Here is a 25603-nt window from a genome sequence, read left to right as displayed (position 1 = left end):
TTTGTGCCTTTATCCTATATTTTTATCTTGTGAACTGCCCTAAGATCTTTGGGTGAAGGGCAGTATATAAATTTATAATGATGATGATGTCACATTTGCAGACATCTCTGTAGCACAGAACTGGTCAGGTGCCTGAAATCAGCTCACTGCAGAGCATGTCCTTGGGAATCCTGCCATCCTCCATTATACGGACATGACTATTCCCAGTGTAAACATGCTGGGAATATGGGCTTGGGAGAGCACATTATTGTTTGAGACTCTGCCCTGCCATGTGATGCCCAAAACTTCCTGATGCAGCGCATGTGCAAGACGTTGAGATGTCACTCCTGGCAGCTGTAAGTTGCCCATGACTCACATCCATAAAGCAGTGTGTTCAGCATGGAAGCCTGGTAGACCTTCATATTGGTATTGGATGTTAAGATCACATTCTCTCATACTCTTTTGGAGAGATGAGCCATTGCCATAGCTGCCTTGCCAATATGCCTGTCCAGCTCAGTGTTGATGGAGAGGTTGCTGGTTATGGTGGAACCCAGGTAGACAAAATCATCTACCACCTCAAGTGTTTCGTCACCATTGCTGATATGTGGCATCCTGGCAACATGAAATACCTTTGCATGTACAACATCACAGAGCTGCACTTTCAGAGTTGTTTTTGAAAAAAGATGAAACCAGCAAGTTTGGCCGGGAAAATATGGAATCCAATCCCCTCTGCTCCTGAGTAGTAGTGGCATTTTAGCTCTCTGAAAAGGGGGGCACACGCATATAGACTTAGCTGTTTGATCAGCAAGGGGAAGGTGCCTGCGGAGTGCCACTAGCCATTCAGAAATATTTACCCAGACTCCCTCTGTTACCAGTGGTACCTCTCTGTGCCCACGAGTAATGATGCAGGGACCTTTTCATTCACCACTCAGATCATGGCAGCAAAGCACAATCTCAAGCCCAACACAACTTCAACAGTCTCCAAGTTGCCATTCTAGCAATCCTGGCTAGGTACAGCAGAGTGAGATTAGCATAGGAAACTCCTCACTAATCATAGCAAACTGCTTTGCTTGATTCACATTAAGTTAGACCTTTTGCTGCTCTTTTAGTAGAGCTGCTTGTATGAGCAAGTTCCTTCCCTAAAATATCCAGCAAAGCACAATCAAGGCCAGAAAAATCAGCATTTTTAAAAAATTGACCAGATGTTCCTCTGAAAGAGTTTTTACGTAGTGAACAACTTGCAAAACCTTGTTGGTTGGTTTTGCTGAATTTTGCTCTTCAAGTACAGCCTTTTTCATTATTTACATTTTAAATTAATACCAAGTTGTGGTTTGCTATACTGCAACACAACTTTGTTTACCCAAATTATTTTCAGGGTTATTCACCATTTAATCAGGGCTTAGATGAGAGGCTACACATCTTGGGTGAGATTCAACCTTGTGCTAAGGCAATTGTTCTGCCAGGTCAAGCATTTCTGTTTGCCAAATGAAACAGTGTCTCCTCTCCTCCCCCTGCATCCTGTTCTGGGTGTTCTCCAAACTGCTTCCCCCCCCCCCCGAGCCAATTTGGGGGACTCAAGGAGTATGCAGGGGGAGGAGAGGGAGGAAAGCCCTGTTGCACGAGCAGTACTTGTTGCCCTAGCTCCTGCTAGTCCAACTATTTAGTTGAACCCAGCCCTTAGGGTGCAATCATATGCATACTTATCTAGAAGTAGGGATGGAGGCATCTGTCAGTTTCAGTTCTCTCAGTTTCTCATTATTCCAGTTTTAAATTCAGTTCTCAACATTTTGTAATAATACACAATTTTTTTAAATCATGAAAATTCACCAGCATTTGGTATGAATTTCTCCTAATAAACACATTTTTATGTGCTGTTTTGAGCAATGCAGTTTTATATATTCTTTTCACTTTCCCCAAATATATGCATTTCTGTTGGAACTGTTTGTTTGTAGATCTGCATTGCAAAATTCAGGGGAAAAAATGTGAAATTTGAAGGCTAACTGTGTTTCAGTTTGAACATTGTTTTGGAAAGTGGGAATTGGATGGATTCAGCTTCAAATCAGTACTGAATCAAACTTCTCCTCCATTCCCCCCCCCCCCCCCGGAAATATGCTCCACCAAATGCAACAGGGTTTACATCTGAGAGTGTGTGCATAGGTTTGCACTGCTCATCTGTCCAGCCTAGAGCAATGAATAATTAAAGCTCAGATAACACAACTTCCCTGTATGAAAAAATCAAAACCTTACCTAACAGACCTGATATTAAGAGTATGTTTAAAGATAATAAAAAAATGTTTCCTTTCCAGTAAGCTTTCCCTGGTGCAATTTCCATTCACTTCACTAGACTGAGAAACACTTTTAACCCAAATTGCCACCTTCCCCATGACTCATTTTTAGAAAGAAAAATGTGCTGAGAGCCCCAAACATGAGGAAGCCATGCTACATCTAGTCTGATTCAATGCCACCATACATTGGAAACCAAGACTAAAACAGTAGCATACTCCTGTAGGGCAGGGGAACAGATTTGGCATTTCCCCCTAAAGGGTATGTAGCTTTTATACAACACCCCTTTAAAAAAAAATTCTGTGCCTCAATGGAATATCCAAGTACATGAAGAACAGATCATGCAGATGCATGCAGGTAAATAGCTGGAGGGAGGAAATACCCCAGGGAGGGAAAACCCAGATTGTTGCTAGACATTTGAACATGTAAAATGGCTGTTGAGTGATGAGGTCATTACGCAGTAACCTAGAAAATGAAATCCTGTTCAGATAATGGGCCTTCTAAGGCTGCAGGAAATGTACATTGGGGAGGATGGACAGCCCTTCTCTTCCTTCCTCATTTTAGCCCAAGAAGTGAGCTCACCTGTTTCTCAGCCCTTTAAAAGCCTTGTGACAATCAATCCCGTACCCTTATCATTTAGCAAGTCATTCATCTTGCCTTGATTTTCTCCCCAGCCATTAAAGTAGAACCATATTAAGATTTGTGGTGCTTTTGCAACTGACCAGTGCTGTCTAAACAAGGGAATTTGTTACCTGATGTGTGTAATGAGCTCAAAAGAGCCACTGAAGCATGGAAGTTTATGGATGTACTTTGCAATCACATATCTCTATATAATTTATTAGATTACAGTGTTATTATGTATAAGCTATTAGTGCTTCTATTATATGGTCATAACAGGAGACATGATCTGGGCAGTACAACGGCTAAGAGATATCATGTGTGCATCAAAGCCATTAACAAACAAATGGCCTTTAAAATGATATTCTCTATGCACATAGGAACAAGTGTGTGTGTGTGTGTGTGTGTGTGTGTGTGTGTATGCACCGGTACACACACACACCAGTTTCTTCTTTGTTACCTGCTTTGTATATTCCATTCCAAGTGCCACAGTTTTTGAGAGCACTTATGTATGCAGTTGAGATGTCATATTGAAATAAAAACTAACTCTCTGAGCTGGCATAAACCAATGTAGGACCTTGGTTGAACCTAGCAAAATCTGCATTCATCTTTAAAAACTGTTTATGATTTTACAAAGTCCATGATCCTGATTTACCCAGAATGTAAGAAGGAAGTGATCTTATGTCAGAGGGGGGAGTGCGTCTCTTCCTCACCACCCACTGCCTTCCTACAATGTGATTTCCGTGCCCCAGGTTCATTCAGCTGTGAGTGGCACTAAAATAATGTGGTGGAGGAGCTCCCAGTGTGAGCAGAATCCACTGCATGAGACCTGATCATACAGAGTCCTGATCCATGTGATTCTTCGCTCTTAAAAGCGAACACTTTGTTCCTCTTTAAAAGGTGTTGCAACCTCACAGCTAGAACTGAAAACAAAGTAGGTGGGCTTAAGATAAAGTCAAAAGGCAACACAAAGTTACTTGATGAGCACTGTAAAGAAGCAAACATAACTTACAGGAGCTGCATTATTCTTCACTGTCACACTGGGGGTTGTTGCACGCAGTGCCCCACTCACTCCATGGTAGTATTTGAAGCAGATCTTTGTTTCAGCTGAAAGAAAAAGTCATCATGGATTAACAACAAGTAGCTATTGGTCTTCATCTATTAGGTATAGTCAATCATAGGGCAGAAAAATTTATTCTGAGATTGCAGTGCTTCTCCTTGCCATAAAATGAGAGAGCTCTTCTGGACCTTGTACAATTTTTGCTTAGATACTAGTGCATGTGACGCAGACTGCCAAAAAATGCCCACCCCACCAAACATCCACATTATTGTCAGCATCCCTTTATTCCATGAGCTATTGCTTCTCATAATCATTTTCCTTCTTTTTTTGTTCTTATATTTATCAGACTAATTTGCCCACAAATTTGACATTGCACGTTCAAGTGTTGAAGACATAACATCATGGACAAAATAATGCATGCCATCACAGCCAATAGGCTTAAATGTTTGTAAATTTGTGGTGAGAGGCACTTTTCAATGCAGTTGAGAAAGAACACAAGGACGAAGTAAGAAGTTTAGGCTCAGCCCTATTGAAACAGCAGTCAAACAGTGGCTGTTAAGGTACAGAACTCTCAACCCTATTGTGAGGAGGACGTACATGTCTATTCTGGAATGCAATCAAGTTGGGTGATCACAGCAGCTGAACTGCAAGCTCAGGTTGAATTTTTATTCAGCAATTTTCTCTGCAGGAATTTTAACAGCTCAGCAGCAAAACCTTTTACTCATTTGCCATGTATCATAAAAGTCTGATGATATCAAAATAACTGCATCACAAACAATAAAGGGATGAGACTGATCTCTATAAATTACTGAGTTTTTACTTGCACTCTTTCTACCTGAACAGTAATACAGAACACCAGGAATGGAATAAAGTTTGAAAATACCCCTCTCTACAGGCTCAAATAAATCCCTTTATGATGTAATCATAGACACTTATCTCAGTCCCAATGAACTCAGTGGGGCTTACTTCTGAGTAGACCTGGATAGGATTGCATTGTTAATTGCTTGCATAACCACCAGATGCCTTGAAGACAAATAATCTAAACTTTTCAATTTCCTGGTGCTGCTGTATATCAGTAAGGCGAACAATGTAATCTGCTAGTAACAGCATTCCAAGGAATTTATTGGAAACTGATCAGGGAGCTCCTCAATGCAAAGATTAGGAATAGTGGACAAGCTTCCCTGAAAGTCCACCTGTTCTCCACTACTGATCTTCCCCCTGCAATCCACTGCTGCAATGGAGCTTTTCCATGCCAGGTTCCAGGATGCATCCTTAGCTGATTTAGGGTAACTGGGAGGTCCCAAATGAAGAGTGTCTGTTCTAAACATGCTGCACAATTTTCTGCAGCATGAAGGGTTCCACTATGGATGCTCAGGGGTGCCTAAGCAATCACATTCCTATGAATCTGAACACAGAGAATTTGAAACATGCTGTGTTAAGGCATGCTTAGTTAGCCTTTTCTTTTTACCATTTTGATACAGGTTTTAGTTTTCACTTTGAGTTTGGACTTTTAAAAAGTTATCTGCAAGGCAGGAGATTGCTACAAGACCCCAAATTATGTCTGGTTTCTATCTTTTCGGGAGAGAACTCTGACCTTCTGTTTAAACCCATGATTAAAATTTTATTGATCGTGACCTGGCTGACAATCAGCCAGAGTTTGAACAATGCTTTGACATATGGTTTATGAAAGCTTTGCACTTCATTTGAAAAAACTGGCTCACAAACTCAAAGTCACCAGTGGCAAATCGGCACCAGAAGACTTCACTGCTATTTAGTGTTCCTTCATGATGTACAGGCGGTGACCATTTCATGTGCATTTGATAAGTGCATGGCTGCCAACACTGGCACCATTTTCAACTGTGGACAGGGGTGGAATGGGGTGGGGCAGGCTTATGCACAAAATGACCTGGAACATCATTTATTCTGTTACCACCAGGTTATCACCATATCTCCTCACCAACAGCTCCTGAGTAAGTTTAGCACTTGTGGGATAAGAGAAAACGTCCCATTATAGATTAGTAATCATTTAAAGAACAGGAAGAATAAATATATGGTTTTGACAATGGAAGGATATATAACAAATGAATCACTATTGGGAGTCATTTATTTTTAATAAACATATTTATTTTCAAGAATACAGAGTATATAAAGAAATAAGAATTAAACTGGTGAACTTCCAATTGTTTCTCCTGTCCTTTTAAACTGTCCTGTGCTTTTTAACTTGTTAATAATTGACTTGCAGTTCGGGCAGAGGAGTGAGTTGCCCAGGTTTATGGATGACAAAAGTGGTAAGAGTAAACAAAGATCTCTGCAACCTTTGTTAATGGGCATGATGTGGTTAATGGGTTCCAACATAAATTAGTAAAAAGTGATGCACATTGGAGCAGGTAAGCCTGCCTTCACATAAATGCTTATGGAGTCTGAACTGGTGAACTGGGATCATGGGGTCATGGTGATGAAAATGTTGACCCAGTGCATGACAGAAATCCCATGCTACAGATCATCAGTAAAAGGTTTGAACCCTGCCAGCATCACAGTGTTGTTGTTATACAAATCTATGGCGAGATCACACTTGGAATACTTGTGTACAGTTCAAGTTGCCATGTCACAAAAAGGATACAGTCGTACCCTCTGGATACGTAAACTTCAGAAGCGCTCAATCATGTTGTGCGCATGCGCAGAAGCGGTCCTCCGGTTGCGAATTCCTTGGGATGCGGCCGGACCTCCGGAATGGATCCCATTCGCAACCAGAGGTACCACTGTATTGTAGAGCTGGAAAAGGTTCAGAAAAGGACAACAAAAATGTTCATGGGGCTGGACAGCTCATCAATGAGGAACAGTTTTTAGTTTAGAAAAAGGGAGGGCAACATGAGTACACATAGACCTGCTGAAGTTCTCTCTGTGCCCAAAGAATATATCTCCTAACAAAGCTAATATTAATTTAGCCCTGCGGATTCATTTTTGTGCACAGTCTTCTCTGACTTAAAAAGTAAATGTTGCCCAAATATAAACTTTACAACATGACCCTATGCACCTTTACTAGGAAGCAAGTGCACTTAGGATTTCAGCCTTATTCTAAAGGTCCTGCATGACACTGCTTTTCTAGATTTTGTCAGGAGAGTCAGGTTAATCCAACATAACAAAGCGTTCATGGTAAACATGGAAGACCTCTCTTCAAATAAGTGATTTCAAGTTCAAAGATGTGTATAGCTAAAACAGCAGCTCTCTTTCCACTGTGACAAATTTCTTTTGAAACCAAAGGGACCTTCAAAAAGCATTTTGAGATCTAGCAGATGACTCTGCTGTAAAATCAAATAATTAAAGTGAAAAGTCCTGCAGGCACACATAAGCCCTTGAGCAAACCTCAGGAAGCCCTTTGGATCCAGGCCACTGCGAGGTAGGATTTTGCTAATCCTCCCTCTTGCCCTTCTACTGTGAGAATGAATAACTTAAGGGCCTAGATCCAAAGAGCCACCTTAGGCAAGCCCAAGAGCTTGTGGGTGCCACATGCTTTGAAGTATAGGCTCTTGCACTAGACTTCAGAAATAGAAATCCAGCTCCCATTAGGCATGAATAACTAGTGGCATAATTTTTTGATCCTGGCATAATACTGTAAAGTGCTAATGAGGTGCTACAGAAATAACAAATAAAGTGTACACATTTGAAGAGACATTTGAATATTGATAAAAAAAGATAAGACTTATAAAGAAAGTGTGTAAACATCTTCTGCTCAAACAAGCAGCCAGAAAATCCAGACAAAACTCAAAAGAGAGGCTTCAGATAGGGAAAATAAACAAAACTGAAGCCTACATGAAATTTCACAGAAGATGGCCATATTCCTGCTTTGCTGGGTATTGAACTAGATGACCCTGCAGTTCTATAATTCTACTCTTATAAAACAGCAGGGGTTTGATTTAAGGCTGGAACGAGAGAATCTGCTAACTTATCCTGTGATAATGGGTGCAGTAAATTAATCAAGGGAACTATATGCAGTTAAAAACATTGTTGGTTAGAAACTTCTGGAATGCAAGTAATGACTAATGTATGTTTTTGTTCATTCTGAGTGCCCTATTTATAGGTCCCAAATAAATGTTGGCTACTATAAGGGTTTGGACAAAGGAATCCATACCTGAATCTAGACACAGCAAGTATGTTCTCTGGCTCAGGTTCCCTAAGCCTGAGCAGGAACCTGAAGAAGAGGAAGCAGAAATTACTGCTCTGCTAGCCAAGCAAAACTCAGGACGCGGGTCCTAGTATTTCATATCAGGCTTGGCCAATCAAGTGGCTTCAAACTGTCAAACACTCACAGTTGTCAGTTCTCCTTTGTGTGCTACACTATTGTGGCTCACCAAACTTGATCCCAGCCTCCATTCCTGAAGTTCTTGGTTCAAACCCCAGAGTAGCTTAATTCCTTGTGGAAAATTTATGGCTGCCATTTTTCTCTTGGCAGTAAGAGTTCACTAGATCAGGTAACCAAGGTCATTTTCTCTTTTCCATTAGTGCTGACAGAAGTTGTGTTAGCAAATCCATCCAGCTCCCTAGAGATGATGTAATGTCAAAGCACTTGTGTGTATATCAGTTATCATGCCAACCCAACAATTTCTAAAATATCAAGAGGATTTCAGGTCATTTTACAACCTGCAATGCATTTAGTATTGCAAAAAGAATAAGGAAAAAAGAAGGGAATCTGTGTGTGAAAGAAGTTTTGTTGGCACTTTAATACTGCTTTGCCTGGGATGTTTCAGCTTCATATTTTAGGCTCACTGCAAATCTGGCTTCTTCTTCTTCTTTTACTACTGAAACTGTATCGTACATGGATGGTGGCAAAATGACGACCCATTCCTGTGCAAATCTGAATATATTCCTTTTTGCCAGTGCTGTTCTTTGCTAGATATAAGCAAAACAGGAAGTCCATATGTGGACACAATGGCTGATCTCTAGCTACAATATGTAAAATGATTCACTGGGGATCTTCTTCCATGGCACTAGGTAAAAAATTCCCACATTCAGGTAAAATCAGTTCCTAGAACTATTCATATACAGTAGTACCTTGGTTCTCAAACTTAATCTGTTCCGGAAGTCCATTCCAAAACCAAAGCATTTCAAAACCGAGGTGCGCTTTCCCATAGAAAGTAATGCCAAATGGATTAATCCATCCCAGACTTTAAAAACAACCCCTAAAACAGCAATTTAACATGAATTTTACTCTTTAAGAAGACCACTGATCTATAAAATGAAAACAATAATCAATGTACTGTACTATAAAATAAATAAGACAGTATTGCAGATGATGAAAATTAAAATTACCATATTTTTCGCTCCAAAAGACGCACCAGACCATAAGGCGCACCTAGTTTTGGGAGGAGGAAAACAAGAAAAAATTATTCTGAATCCCAGAAGCCAGAACAGCAAGAGGGATTCTGGGATACCATGTGGCTGTTCTGCCTTCTGGGATAACCGCGCCAAGCCTCTTCAGGGCAGCAGGACGAAGGCTCCCCCTGCCGAAGAGGCTGCGCAGGGCTAAGGCAGAAGCCAGGACAGACGCGTTGCTGAAGGGGCGCTGCGCAGTTCTCCCTCTCTGAGAGGGAGAACTGCGCAGCGCCCCTTCAGCGAAGCTGGAGAAGGAACAGAAGGAGTCCCTTCTCTTCCTCCTCCGGCTTCCAGGACAGGGGCGTCGCTGCGAAGCCGGAGGAGAAACAGAAGGGGCTCTGTTCCTTCTCCCGCTTCGCTGAAGGGGCGCTGCGCAGCTCTACCTCTCTGCGCAGCGCCATTCACTCACATTTCCCCTTACTTTTTAAGAGGAAAACAGTGTGTCTGATGGAGCGAAAAATACGGTATTTTTTTTTTCTTACTTGCTTTGATGATAGTCATTGTTTGGAGGGAGGACCTTTATCCATTTCCGCAGTCTCACAATCAATCAATCAGCTGAACTGGGTTCCACACAGTCACAAAAACAAATTACCGAAAAAGCCTCAAAAACAAAAGCGCAAAATAGCAAAACCAAAAGCGCCAAATACAGTGGTACCTTGGTTCTCAAACTTAATCCGTTCCGGAAGTCCATTTGACTTCCGAAATGTTTGAAAACCAAGGCACGGCTTCTGATTGGTGCAGGTGCCCAGGAAACAATAGCTGACAGCCGCACTGGATGTTTAGCTTCGAAAAATGTTTGAAAACCGGAAAACTTACTTCCAGGTTTTCAGCGTTTGGGAACCAAAGTACCACTGTACTACCCCTTTTTCTTTTAGCTCTCTTCTTCATGATAAATATCCTTTCACTCTGAATTTCACTTGTTCTTTATAATCCTTTCTGCTCTTCAAGGTTAGCTTGGCTTTAGAAGCTTAACTTTCTCTAGTAGGGGTGGATTTATTATCTTCAATATAAAAAGCAGCAATGCCAAGATTAAGCCAGTTTCCCATCCTGGATTATCAAATCCTCTCAAACTTCTATTCATGGAACAGCTAAAACTGATTTTATCTGAAAACATACCCCACATATTTACTGTTGAGTGTTTCCCTACAAATCTGTTAAGGAAGGTTTGATGAACAGTGGAGAGTATCAAAATAAGGTTGAAATTTACTTTATGGCATTGCCTGCTCAATTACGAAACAAGGTGATTCATCCTTAGCTAAGCATTTCCTTGCAAATAATGTAAAGATGAAATATAACCACAAAAAGTTGCTTTATAACCAATTTTGTCAAACAAGGAAATTAAGCTACATTTGCATTTATTAGCAAACACTGATTGGTCAAATGGTTTTAAAAAACTGAAGACAGGAAAACCATTGGGAAGTAATTTGTGTATCTGTGCAAACAGGGAATTAAATTGAAAAGAAAAATCGCTGCATTTTGGCTTGATTACTGCCCAATATAGAGGCCCCATAAATTAAATCAGCACTGTACTCAACCTTGTGATAATACAGTATGATCAGATTACTGTTTCACATTCCTTAATTACAGTGGACACTGACACTGATCACTACTGTGTGATTAAATTACTTCTTTCTTTCCATTTAGCCCTTATTTAACTGCTCATCATTTTCTTAGGATATTTCAGAGCTAAGATTTATTCAGATCTAAAGGACCATGTGTGGAACTCCACCTGGAGTTCACTTCAGAGGCCAGTACCTGTCTCACCAATGCTTAAAAACACACTTATATTAAGTATGCTGGCTGTTTGCCATAATAATAAACATTCACTCACTCACTCACTTGGAAACCCACATTCTAAGCATATAAACTCTGATGCATTTGGTTTTTCATCATGTATATTGTAACTGGAAGAAAAAGAGACCCCTAGGGAAATAATCATAATATAACAATAATTTATTATTTGTACCCCACCCATCTGGCTGGGTCTCCCCAGCCACTCTGGGCGGCTTCCAACAAAGATTAAAAATACATTAAAATGTCACACATTAAAAACTTCCCTAATCAGGGCTGCCTTCAGATGTCTTTAAAAGAAGCACCTTTAAAAGGGTGCTTTAAAAGAAGTGTGTCATAAATCAAATCACTAGCACCAGATAGGTGGAAACCAAGGAAGTACAGAGTTTTCACCAGTTTTGATTTTAAAGGTTGAAATAAACAGTGCATTTCAGTAGATTAACTTTTTTCTCATTTTAATAAAAAACAGGTTGTGTGTGAATATTTCAATGTGGTTTAACTTCACAGTTTTGTTTGGTTGCTGTTTCTTTGGCACCATTTCTGAAAACATCACACTGGCTATAACATCTTAATAGGAACTGCAAAATAAATAGAATGATATCCCACAACTCTATATCTGACATGATGATGCCACCAGACATTGGCAATGAAATCATGTTGATCAACAGAATCGGTTGGCTTGGGCTACATAAAGGACATCTGAGGGCAAATGAGCACAGAGCACCCAAAACAAATAAATGAACATTTTTGCAAGAAGGACCAAAAGGGAATGAGTTTTTGGTCCTTTCAAATACTGTGTGAAAAACTGGGAATAGTTTCAACTCTGCCCTGGTTCAAACACTGATTAATCCTCACCCCTACCCCACAATGGTAAGTAGTACAGGGGCCCTGAGTTTGGGGGCCTTTGGGCACATTTGCAAACTGAAAAAACTGCCATGGACACCACACATACCAAGCAACCAAACACACATGGCAACAATATTCTGGCTACAATAGCATGCTTCTCTCAAGCCTAATTTCAGTGCTGGGAAGGGATTCTGTGGGCACCAAGGAAGGAAAGCCTCTATGAGCATGTATATACCTGCAGGCACCACACTGGTGACACATGCAGTATAATAACAGAGGTCTATTTAGAGTGCATGCAGACAGTCTTAATTTGGCTCCAGGCATAATCTTTTACTCCTGTGTATTGATACTAGAAGAATGATGTATTTTATTGATTAGCATATTGGATAGATTTCTCAGGAAAGGTGGGTAGCTTTGGACTTGATGAATCATATCAAAAGCCACATTCACTAAATTCAACATTATGCAATCTCAGATAATAAAATTTAAACACATACACAAAAATGAGGCCAGCTCTATTAATCACTGAATATTTATCCCACATTCAGAATCAATATGCATGCATTTCTTTTATGTCAACTACACATCTTATGGTATTTTTAGCCTAATATTTCCATGGCAACAGGGAATGCTCCATTTGAGAAGACAGATGTTTCAGAGCTGTGTAGCTGGGGAATTCAAATAAGAGGTCTAAACAGTTTTTCAGAACTTACTGCATCTTCCAGTCTTTTATCATAGAGTCATTTGTTGACTCTTATAGCTTCTGATTAAATCTGATTGCATTGGAGTGGTCAAAAAGCCACCAATATTGTGTTGTTGTTTTTTTTGTTTGTTTGTTCAGATAAATACTCTTGTGGCAATAACAGTAATGAATTCTTAGAATTATCTGAATCTAACTTGTGAGAACATAAATGCTCTGACTTCCCTATTGAACATCAGTAGTACAAAATACCTCATCTTAGTTTTGTGAACAATTCACTTGTTTTGGACAATCTCTATCAGGATGTCTCAAGTCAATTTACTTCAGGGTTTCTCAAGCACTCAAGGGAAGAAAAAACACTTAGGACAGATCCTAGAGTTTGGTAGTAAAATGGCTAAAGCACACCTTGGGTTTTTTTCATTTTAGATGCAAAATAGAGAAGAGAATCAAGAGCCTTTAGTTTTTAGCACTGAAAAGAACTATATTTATATTAATAAATAATGTGCAATGCATGGGTTGCTCCTTTCTTTCTGCAAAAATATGTACCCTGTTCTTCATTCTAGTTATAAGTGTCTGGTGATAAAATGGTCTCTGTGTAAATGGTTATTTATGGTGTCATGTTCTTGGGGTTGGTTTTTTTTTAAAAAGGAGCAATCAAACTGTTTAATTGTCATGCATTTTCAGCATAATATGAAATAAACGGTGGCTTAAGAAAGCAGAAATGCCTCATACAGTACTGCAGGGGCAGGGAGGAAAGTAATGTTAAAAACAACAACCCAACAATTAGAGTTACGCAACCTCGCACTGGAGCTCGGTGGTAGAGCTAACATTTTGCATACTGAGGTTCATTCCGTGACATGTTGAGGTAGGCCTGGGAAGTACCCCTTCCACAAACTCTGGTGAGCTGCTACCAGTCCATGAAGATAATAGACCAAGTGATGGTAGACGATGGGTCTCAAACCCTTGGTGACTTAGGGACTTCCCCTGCATGTGAAGATAGGCTCAAGTGGATTGAATGGATGGGACCAATAGTGGGTCCAACATCAAGAAGGTGGTATCAGCATGTGCTGTAGGGGGAAGTGAGGGGCAGATGGGGCTCATCAACCTGGAAAGGTAGCCCACCTAGGAGAAGGAAAACTCTGATCTTAAACTTCTACTGCCTTGCGGGATATCTTTGGGATAAGAAAAGACTAAGGAGTAAACCCTACACAGATCCTAACATGGTTAGATGGCGCCTGGTACACCTCCTTCTGACAACTCCTGCAATGAAGCTGATTCCAAACGTTTTGCTCTGCTTTCCTTTGGGCTGCAAGGCCAAGAGTGGGGTCTTGTTGCCTGGACAGCTCAGGACCTCCATACGCACTGACCAGGCTTGTGCTCCGGGGAGATCATTTCAGCGCTGCTAATGAAGCAATTTGACTTCACCTCTGGAGGTGCTGTCCATTGTGAGACAGATGGATGCCAATGACAAGATGGACCAATGGTCTGACTTGGTATAAGACAGTGTCCTATTATCACTTGCTTACTCAACATTTGGTGGCTAGCAGTTGAAAAGGAGAGGTGGACTTACATTTTTTATGTAAGTTATGCACAGTGAAAATTTGATATGTAACCTTAGTGCAGTGATGATTCATTAATACAAACCAACACTTGGTACTGGAGCTCATCTGCGTTGGTTTGCCCTATGTGAACTGGCCTTTGTGTTCTTTGAAATTAGGCTGCTTAACCATAGCAGCTCTAAAGACAGAACTTCCCACAGCTTATTCACATTGTTCAACTATTTCTACAAGTGCTCATTTATTTAGGACATGCAAGGTACATTTTGCATTTGAGTCTCCCTTCACTTCCCTCTGGTGTTTCTGACCGTTCTCTCAGACTTTTAAAAAATAATTCTATTACTAACTTCTGGATAGTTTGGAAGTCCTCTGTACACCTCCACCATAGGTTAAAGAGAAACCACATTATTCAAGACAGGAACCAATTGACCCAAATACATACAAGCCTCTACAGTGGTACCTCGGGTTAAGTACTTAATTCGTTCCGGAAGTCCATTCTTAACCTGAAACTGTTCTTAATCCGAAGCACCATTTTAGTTAATGGGGCCTCCCGCTGCTGCTGCCGCGCCGCTGCTGCCCAATTTCTGTTCTCATCCTGAAGCGAAGTTCTTAACCTGAGGTACTATTTCTGGGTTAGCGGAGTCTGTAACCTGAAGCATATGTAACCTGAAGCGTATGTAACCCGAGGTACCACTGTACTGTAATTATCACACTATTGGTTTCCATGAAATGTTGTGTTTCGATTGTTCCCAGAACATTGCATTTGAAGAGTGTGAGAATAGTGTGGTGACGTTGTACTGGTGTAACTCCTATTAGCACTAATTAGACAGCAGAAAATAGAACTCTTCTACAGCATATTTTTTCCTCCCACATAGAAATTACCAGCTGGTGGAAAGCTCCATGAGAAACTGAATGAATCAAATTAATGTCCTGGCATAAGCAGATGAAAGCTCACCGTAACCATGGAAGCTGCATCTATTCATTCATCAACCAAGTAACAATCTCTGATCTGGAGATTGTTGACTAGCACCTTCCATCGTAAGTCTGATTCTCCATTGAAATGCGTCACTGAAATGGGATAATATCTCTTGTTTGCCTGGATGGAAGATGGAGAGAGGTGTGTGTATCTGTGGTAACCTCTAACCTTTGTGTGGTTGGGATGCAGCCTACTGTACACAGGTAGGAGTCAATGACTGTCGCTTTATCCACTTTAACCTCTGCCCCTGCCCACCAATAGCTCATGGGGGAATGTGGCCCCAGGCCTGAAGAAGTTGGTTTCATATAGTTTCATAGCAAATGAAACTATAGTTTCATAGCAAATAAGGTTAATTCCAAGTCCATCTGAAGCCATTGCATAGTTTAAAGTGGAATTTTCAATGTCTATTTTTCAAAAGTGCTTTATGAAATTTCCCGGCTACCACAGAAGTTTGAGTTACAGATAGGTAGCCGTGTTGAATTCAACTGAAGTGTTGAATTCAACAGAAGTTTGAATTCAACTGAACATCATAATGGCATCCAGAGTAAGTAAGTAATTGGGGAAGAGTCTGCAACTGTCAAGGATCCCTTTATTAACCCAGTTTTCATGGCCTTCTAACTCAGTCACAAAGTATGCATGCTCAAACTTTCAAGCCAGCATTTTTTAAGAAAATGCTTTGAAAGCATATATTTTCCGTATTCTTAGATGTTGTGAATCTTTATCCTACTCTGCCTAAGTCATGGTTGTACAAAAGAGAGAAGGGATAATTCCAAATTCTTATACTTTCCCATGAGTGGAAGAAGTTGAATTACCTTAAAAGAAATATGCAGTTTAAAATTCCCAGCATGCCGGCCCTGGCCCTTCAGCTGCCTGTTTCCTGACACCTAGGGAAATGCGACTCATGGATTATTAAAAGCTCAACTGAAATCCAGCACAAACTTTCTTATTCTCAGGTTTTTTGTTCTTTGGAAGACAGTGGGCTCAGTTCTCCTACTTATTTGCATTGCCGTAAATTATCAGTAAATCCAGTATGGAAAATAGTATAATTTGTATAAAATAATTATTTTCAAGTATCATATGTAACAGCTGGTGGAATTTTAATTATGATCTGAATAGATCAGGCAGAGTATCACTGTTCACTAAGTATCTGATTAATACATCTCCCCACAGTATACAAGGGATGGGCAACTCTGTTTCTGATTCATGTAACATTTGCATGTTTTTACCCATAATTCCATTCCCCTCCATTCTTGTATTAACATTACTCTTGCAAATTGACATTAATCCTTTCAAAATACGTATTTACAAGGCTTATTCAAAGATGTACACTTTCTTCAATTCCAATGTAGTATTCTGAGATGTTACAAGAGCCAAAAATTGCCTTGCACCATTCAAATCAGTGCAAAATCCGGTGGATTTCCTAATTATGCGTTAATTTGAGAAGAATGGATCATTTTATTCACAAAGCCTGAAATCCTCAAGCATCCCTACTTACAAGTCCACACTGCCACATGGATAATCAAGGCCATGACTGCAAGATATGCAAATATTGCAGGCTTCCTTTATGTTGGGAATTCTGTATTTCACAGTCCTAGTGGAATCCAAGATAGCCACATCTACACTGGAAGAGTTGAGGCAAGAGGAACCATGAATACAGTTAGAGGAGGAGGAGTTTGGATTGGATATCCCGCTTTATCACTACCATAAGGAGTCTCAAGGGACACGCGTGGAGCTGTGGGTTAAACCACAGAGCCTAGGGCTTGCCGATTGGAAGGTCAGCAGTTCGAATCCCCGCGACAGGGAGAGCTCCCGTTGTTTGGTCCCCAGCTCCTGCCAACCTAGCAGTTCAAAAGCACGTCAAAGTGCAAGTAGATGAATAGATACCGCTCCAGCGGGAAGGTGAACGGCGTTTCCGTGCACTGCTCTGGTTTGCCAGAAGCGGCTTAGTCCTGCTGGCCACGTGACCCGGAAGCTGTCTGCGGACAAACTCCGGCTCCCTCCGCCTATAGAGTGAGATGAGTGCACAACCCCAGAGTCGTCCACGACTAGACCTAATGGTCAGGGGTACCTTTAACTTTACCTTTAAGGAGTCTCAAAGCAGCTAACAACCTCCTTTCCCTTCCTCCCCCACAACAAACACTCTGTGAGGTGAGTGAGGCTGAGGGACTTCAAAGAAGTGTGACTAGCCCAAGGTCACCCAGCAGCTGCATGTGGAGGAGCAAGGAATCAAACCCGGTTCACCAGTCCACTGCTCTTAACCACTACACCACACTGGTTAGAGAAAACAAAGAGGCCTACCACCTTCTGTTTCTTGATAGCACATGCTCAACAGGTGTCGCTTCTCCTAGCAGGGAAATTGAACTATTTATGACCTGGAATAACTCAGTCAGTAGAGCATGATACTCTTCATCTCAGGGTCGTGGGTTTGAGCCCCACATTGGGCAAAAGATTCCTGCATTGTAACGGGTTGGACTAGAAGACCCTTGTGGTCCCTTCCAACTGTACAATTCTATGAAAGCTATGCTTTGGAGTTTCTGCCTTTTGTGGAGCTGCTTGGAGGCAGAGAGTATCTGTTAGAAAGACAAAGATGGTACAAAATCTCAAATGGTTATGGCTATAGAACGGATTTTATCCCAATAAATTGGGGGGGGCATAATAAACACAGGCCAAAGAGCCCCACCTGTACCATACCAGTGCACCACTCCCCAACTGACAATTAATATGGAAGGACTTGCTCTCCTGAGTAAGAATTAGAGGCTGCTTGGAAGCAGATTCTGAAGCCAGAAGAGCATACAAAAAAAGAGGAGGGGTTCATTTAAGAAAGTACGTAGATAATGAAATCATACTGATAATATGATGAAAGAAAAGCATATGGCAGAACTCCCCTTAGAGTTAACCGAATTAACAATCAATTACAGAAGAGAATATCTGAGTAAACAAAAAAGAAAACCTAGTTCATCCAAAGTCCAGAGCTTTCATATCTGTATCACTTTGAAACTTGATAATGCCTCTTCTACCATGCAAGTTAGGGATGGGTGAATCTGTCAATTTCAGTTTCTCATTTTTCCAATCTTCAGTTCTCCAGATTTCCACATCAGCTCGCAATTTCCCCCAAATCCTTTATTAACATTGTAGTGTGATTTTATCCCAATGCACACATTTGTTTCTGCAATTTTGTGTGTGTAATTTCTACAAATCTTACAAATCAATATATCCTCTCTTACTACCCTTAACATTCCCACAGTTTTTAAATACAGGCCTTTTGTTTTATTATTACCTGACATTTTCAGAAGGCAAAGTTAAAATTCTTTGGTTTTTAAACACAGTTTATGTGCTTCTTTGTCAAGTGTGTAGGCTTCCAAGCTAATTTTTTGTCCAATTACAAAAATAAAAGCAGATTTGAATTCCTGACACCCAAAACCACATTTTTAAGACCCCTCAGTAAAGAAATGTGCAAAAATTAAGTTTTGTACCCTAAAATCACACACCCTAATCAGACACCCTAGGCAGATACCTCCTGCTGTGTAGCTGTCCCACCCTGATGGCACAACTAGAATACAGCTGTGTTAGAAGCAGACAGAACTGGTACAGAAATCTCACTGTAGTTTCTGGCACATTGCAACTTGGTTCTTATAGTCCATATTCTGTGAAACTACGTATTTAGCTTAGGCCAGTGAATGGAATCTATTTTCCATTGTCTACCAAGGAAGCTTTGCATGTCAGCCATCAAAACCCTGCATGCTGCCAATAATTCTGAGGATTTTTTTGGTTGACACACTCTGTACATAGAGCTTGTTGGTCCTGACCCTTGCAGAGGAAGACTAGCAGTAGAGGCAAGAAATCAATCTTTCCAAGAAACTTGTCCTTCACAGCAGACTTCCTCATTGAGGAACCCCCAATAAGTTTCCAAGGACCCCACAGTATGCTCTGTAATCCATTTTGAAACCACAGTTTTAAATATTCAAAACCTCTGTCACAGATTGTTCACAAATGGTTTAAAGTAACCTTCCTTAAGTCTGCCAGAAAATTGTTCCAGTTATCCCAGTTAACTTCCTATCAAGCAGTGCTTTGTTTTAACAATGTATTGTTTTCCTTTGCAGCCAGTTGTCACACAACACAACCTGTTTGGAGCGCCTTTATTAATCTACATTTTGAACTCCTTACAGCAGCACATGCAACACGTGTTAAGTATGACACCATCAGGCACAGACGCAACAATGTAAGATTCACCTTTACTATGCTTGAGCACATAGTTTATTGAGCATCAACAGTATGTTATGCAGTGAGCTCAGCAAATGCAGTATGGAATTAATTTCCTTTTAAAAAAATACTTCCCTGAGATTGCCCGGAAATGGTTATTCAGAATAACACACACACCACAAAAACTCCAAGAAAGGGATTGAAGATTTGCTCTGCCAGAAACTGATCCAAACTACAGAATACTAAAACAAGAATAAAAGCTCCAGCAGATTTAATAATTTTGATGTTAAATAAATATAAATGAACTTGAAAATAGTTTTTCTCCAAACACAGAAGTATTTGGCACCTGTTCTGAAACCTCTCATGTTATGAGATGTTTGTGCTTAATAACACCAACACATACAGAGTTATAGATGCAATTTCACCCACTGCATCCTTTCAGTAGTAGCTTCTGTTATTCATGAAGCATAGTTTCTGGACAAGCAATTGATCATTTTTCTTTGCCACACACATTAAATTTTCCCAAAAACACCCATGTACCGTGGGAGCTCAGCTCTTCCTGTTTTCACTGAAGTGTGATGTAATAGCACTATGAAATACTTACGTTCTACGAAGTAAGAGCTGGCATCAATCTTCCAGATAATCTGACCTCGGTGAGAGCCATTTACCCCACGATTTTTGTAGTCTAGGAAATTTTCAGACAAAACCTCATCTGCAAAATTAACAAAAGAGAGCCAGTGAAATCAGAGCAAAGGAAAGGGCTGAAAACACAGCTTCTTTTTTTATAATTTATCACTGAAAGGCAGGAAAGTGTCCTATCTCTCACCAGCAAACCCTCCATGATACTCCTCCATTTTTTAAAAAACCCCAAACCTTCCACATATAAACGTAGACATCAGAGTAAAGGGTCTAGCCTAGCCTTTTCCTAACCCTGGTACAATAGTTTTCCATGGCTTGGTTTGTATAACATAGTAAACCAAAATATACCTGGGAAAAGTAAAGTGATTGCAAGCTCCTCTCCAGGTATCTGCACATTTGTGTAGTTTGGTTTATCGTGTTGGGTGAACCAGGCCCATGTGGAGCATACCATCATGTGAGCCATCAGCTATGGTATGAAGCTGTACAATCAAGAAAAAAATTTTACTTCCTTATCTTCTGTTCGTAACAATGTAAAAAGATCTCAGGATCTTTTAACTTGTTTGGGTCCACAGCATCCCTCTGTAGAAGCACAGGTTCCCTTTCTCCATTGTGGGAGATTGTGTTGTTTTGTTGTTGTTTTTATTATGTATTTTGTGTTTTTATCTTGTATTTTTATGCTGTGAACCATCCTGAGATATTTGGATGAAGGGTGGTATACTAGAAGGAGGAGGAGGAGGAGGAGGAGGAGGAGGAGGAGAAGAAGAAGAAGAAGAAGAAGAAGAAGAAGAAGAAGAAGAAGAAGAACTACTACTTTGTGGTCCCCATTACATTCCAGTCAATTATCTAAAGCTTCAACACTCTCCTCAAGTAATATTTTCTCCACAGATTGTTCCACTGATTTCAGGAAAGCTACATGATGAACAAGGTTCTGCCCCCAAGGGAATCTGGGAGTTCCCTCAGAACAATCAGCAACTATCATTTTGCTATATAGCAGACATATGCTCCAGTGAACTTTAAACCTGCCATATTTTCAGAACTAGTGTTAGCAAGACAGGTATTGAATCTTGCCCACACAAAATAATTTTTGAAGAGAAAATTTCTGTCTCTGAGAGAAACAAGATACCTTCTGGTAGGGAAAAATAATAGCTACTGGTGTCATGAAAAATGCATGGACACACAGCTTGAGGATACCAGTGTGGTTATAGATACATTTAAAATCAGGAGGAAAATGATTCATTATGGTTTTCTAATCTTTTAGTAAATGCTAACCTCTACAAAGATGTAGTAATGAACATACAACACCACACTTTTATCCTTCCTCTGGCAAGAAAACAATTAACTGGTTTGGGGGAATGTGAAGCATGAACTTCTGAGGGTGGTGGCGATCATAGATCATTAATTAATGTTTCTATTCCACTCTTCCTCCATGGACCTTAGGACATTTTAATTGAGATTGATTAGGCAGAGAGAGGATGGCCGGCACAAGGTCACATATTGTGCACCATAGCTGCTTCTAGTCTAGCAACTAAAATATGGTGCTGAGGATGATGAGGAAGGCAAAATAGTCAATGGCATTAGATCTAACTGAGCCAAAAGCACCAAGAGCTTTTTACAATCTGCTTTTCTCCAGTATAAACACTGACAGAGACTTTGGAATAACCTTTTGCCTATCATGCACTTCAGCTACTCACTGACTCATGATTTACGGAAGAAGGATGTGTGAGTCCCTAAGACTGGGAGTTAAGCTTCACTTTGCTTGCCAATTGCTTTCCCTTACTAAGGATTGTCTTTTTGAATAAACGCAACCCAAAAGTAAAGGATGAAGGGTGCAAAATTCAGTTTGTCCTAGAAGAGTTCATGCTGTTATCTTTCCTATCAACAATAACTTAAGAGAGTGACTTTATCCCACCACCAATGATGACTCATAATTCAGTCTGCTCTTTCTCTTTATTTTTAAATGAGAACGTAGCCAGAAAATGTAGCCCCAGACCAAACTGATTCCCAGTGAGAAGCATCTTTGGTACACGCCTCCATTTGTTCAACGTTTGAAAACCTATTTTAAAATAAGCAAACAAACAAACAAATAAGTGCATTTGTAGCAAATTTCATAGAATCATAGAATCATAGAATCATAGAATCATAGAATCATAGAGTTGGAACAGACCACAAGGGCCATCGAGTCCAACCCCCTGCCAAGCAGGAAACACCATCAGAGCACTCCTGACATATGGTTGTCAAGCCTCTGCTTAAAGACCTCCAAAGAAGGAGACTCCACCACACTCCTTGGCAGCAAATTCCACTGTCGAACAGCTCTTACTGTCAGGAAGTTCTTCCTAATGTTTAGGTGGAATCTTTTTTCTTGTAGTTTGGAACCATTGCTCCGTGTCCGCTTCTCTGGAGCAGCAGAAAACAACCTTTCTCCCTCCTCTATGTGACATCCTTTTATATATTTGAACATTTCACAGCTTTGATGCATGATTTGCATCAATGATTTATCCCACTCATATCAGCCACAATCCCTCACACACAAACTGTTGAATGGGCACCAGTGTTGAAAGTGTACACATGAATTAAGCAATCCTGGCTACACAGATCAGTGTTGCCAGCTTGACAAGTTAAGATGAACTGACATGTGTCGTGCCAGCTTCTGACTTGTTTTGCACAGGAAGCAAAAAGGTGTCCCCTGGTTCTGACCTTGAGTTCTTTTTGATTAAATGAAGCAGCTGGAGGCCTTCAATGATTATGCGCACAGTCTTTGGAAATAGATGCCCTAATGCTCCAGTCCAGAGCAGAATTATATGCAGAAAAAAGGTTTCCACATTTGGATCTTCTGGGTATGCTTTATTGCACATGTGTTTACTTAATCACTTGTGGGAGCAGGTGGCGCTGTGATCTACACCACTGAACCTCTGGGGGCTTACCGATTGGAAGGTTGGTGGTTTGAATCCACATGAAGAGGTTAGCTCCCGTTGCTCTGTCCCAGCTCCTGCCAACCTAGCAGTTTGAAAGCATACCAATGCAAGTAGATAAATAGGTACCACTGTGGCAGGAAGGTAAATGGCGTTTCTGTGCGCTGTGGCACTTGACATGGTGTTCCATTGTGCCAGAAGCAGTTTAGTCATGCTGGCCACATGACCCAGAAAGCTGCCTGTGAACAAACACCGGCTCCCTCAGCCTGAAGCAAGATGAGCGCCGCACCCCTTGGTCAAGTTTGACTGGACTTAACCATCCAAGGGTCCTTGTCCTTAACCTTTTTTACGTTTATTTAAACACTGTGGGTGTTTGTTTCAACCTTTTTACTGAATTGTTTTACGGCATATTTTAATTATGTGTGTTTAAATTCTTAAATCACTTAAAAGTCACTTTGCCAATTAAGTGGTATATCATCATCATCATCATCATCATTACTATGCAAATAAGAATAACATGCAAAGCCTTCACTTATGGAAAAGATCAGACCCAGCTTCTAGTAACACTTCATATGCCACTCCACAGTCAACCCTCCAAGATTGTGTGTCCAGCCATGTGCTATTCCCACTATTTTCTGGGCTGAGGTACATTAATTTTTCTACTCCCAATCATAAGCCAATAAGCCAAAAACATCCCACAAATCTTTATCTATATGGAGGCTGAACACAGGCATAAGGAATGAAGGTAATGCTACACATCAGTAGTTTTCAAACTGTGTTTCAGAGAAACTCTAGAAACTTCCTTGGAAGTTTCTCAGGAGTAACTCAGTGAGAAAATTACTAATAGCAGACAAGCTTCTATAAAAATCAGTAACCCCCTGCATGCATGACCTGCATGAAGGCAGCGTTATACATTTAGAAAGGAGCAAGGCAGAAGAGTACCAATTGCATAGAAGCCTGTGCACAACTAGCTGCTTCCAGACTTCTTCACTGCAGACAGACCATGACAACCTATGGGGTCTGAGGGTGGGGGCCAAAAGCATGCCTGATGCCCAGGGCTGTGGCCAATAGTGCAGCCCAACTTCCCAGAAATCACATTATGTCCCTTGACATGATTCACGCATGAAAGGGGCTAGGTTGGGTACCAGAACCAAGGCTGGCCCACCACGAAGCGGACAGAGGCGAAATCCCAAGGGGCAGCCCACCCCTACCACTGGACAAACAAGGAGAAGCGGTGACAGCAGCTTCCAGTGAGCTCTTGTGAGATCTTGCCATCATCACTGCTTCTTCTAACTTCTCTGGAGTTGCTGTGGGTGCCACCCACCCCATCCCAACGCTGGAGAAGTGGCTTCCAGCTTCCTGTGAGATCTTGCTGGAACCCAAAAGATGCAGCTATGCAACCCCAGTGAGTAAGGCTTTCCCGTTTTGCCTCAGGCAGAGAAATGGGATGGGCCTCCCCTAATCACAACCAACCTTCTCCTACAATGGGCAGCCATACTGAGGACGCTGGATACGTTCCAGTGCCCACTCTCAGTTCAAGTGGAAGAGTGGCAAGCCCAATAGGTCTGGCTATCCTGCATGTGAGCCAAAGATGCACTTCCGAGCATACTTCCGAGATCCTCTAAAATGCACAGTTGTTCCAAGGCAGCCATGTTCATGTGGGAAGGCTAGTCAAAAATCGCAGTTATATACCAGAGCTATAGGATTGTATATGCTGTACCCCTACACACAACACATGCAGCTTGGTCCAAAGCTATTCTTTTTGTCATGTGCTTTGATTGTGAATCAGTCGACTTGGAATCAAATCCTCATGCAAGGAATAAACTAAAGCAGTCAGAAAGTCAGGATAAACTCAGAAGTATATTGAGAGAAACTTCACTAATTAGAGTCTTGCTGGAATTACACATAGCATTAGAGATTTTTTGCCTTTTAGGAGGGGAAATAAAATTAAAGGCAAAAGAGAAAAGAAAGAAGCATGTGGCTTTTAAAGCAGAGTTTCAGCTAATTAGGTCAAAAATATTTTTGATATAAACTTAAAAGAAATGGTTGAATAATAAAGAAGAAGAACAAATACAGCCTAGAAATTGGACCCTAGAGGTTTTGTGCATAATGAACTTTTATCAGACAACTTTTTAAAATGTTTTGGTTTTCCCAGAAGGATAGGGAAGAAGAAAGCCTAATGTATATCAATAAGCACTGTGCAATATTACCCTCACATGAAATCAAGGACTCAGGCAATGAAAGGATAGCCTATGTTCTGGACTTCATGTAAAGGCCTTTGTGACCCAAGTTAAATTATCTGAGTACATTTAGGTAGAGTGGAACTTAAAACAACAGCTGGAATGTGGGCATTTTTTTGTTTTGTTCTGCCCAACAGAACCAGCTACTATTTTGAGCATTATGGCAAAGCAGAATGATTGCTTAGCCCTTTCCCTTTAGATTCAAAATCTTCTCATTTAAATAAAACAAAGGCAGAACAGGGAATGGGGATTCAGTCTGTGCTGGATGGTGTAGCACTCCCTCAAATACACAGGCTCGCAGGTGTACTTCTGAATTCAGTCCTGAGTTTGGATATCCAGGTCTCTGTGGTGGCCAGGAGTGTGTTTGCAGTTAAAGCTAGTTCACCAGCTACACCTGTTCCTTGAGATGTCTGATTTGGCCACAGTGACACATACC

At 40.8% G+C, this 25603-nt stretch overlaps 1 protein-coding gene across 6 annotated transcripts in view; it reads right to left on the bottom strand.

The window, feature by feature from the left end:
• HECW1 (HECT, C2 and WW domain containing E3 ubiquitin protein ligase 1) overlaps positions 1 to 25603 on the bottom strand; it is a 199079-nt gene that overhangs the window by 92897 nt on the left and 80579 nt on the right. For all 6 annotated transcript variants that reach the window (XM_079947509.1, XM_079947508.1, XM_079947511.1 and 3 more), the window contains 2 exons: positions 19984 to 20091; positions 3893 to 3987 (listed from right to left, as the gene is read on the bottom strand). In XM_079947509.1, coding sequence (XP_079803635.1) covers positions 3893 to 3987; positions 19984 to 20091 — 203 coding nt within the window. The remainder of the gene's footprint in view (positions 1 to 3892; positions 3988 to 19983; positions 20092 to 25603) is intronic.

This window comes from Podarcis cretensis (genome assembly GCF_951804945.1).
Source record: "Podarcis cretensis genome assembly, chromosome: 12".
NCBI lineage: Eukaryota > Metazoa > Chordata > Lepidosauria > Squamata > Lacertidae > Podarcis > Podarcis cretensis.
The sequence above is the reverse complement of the archived record's forward strand: the minus strand, read 5'-3'. Positions and strand labels throughout refer to the sequence as shown.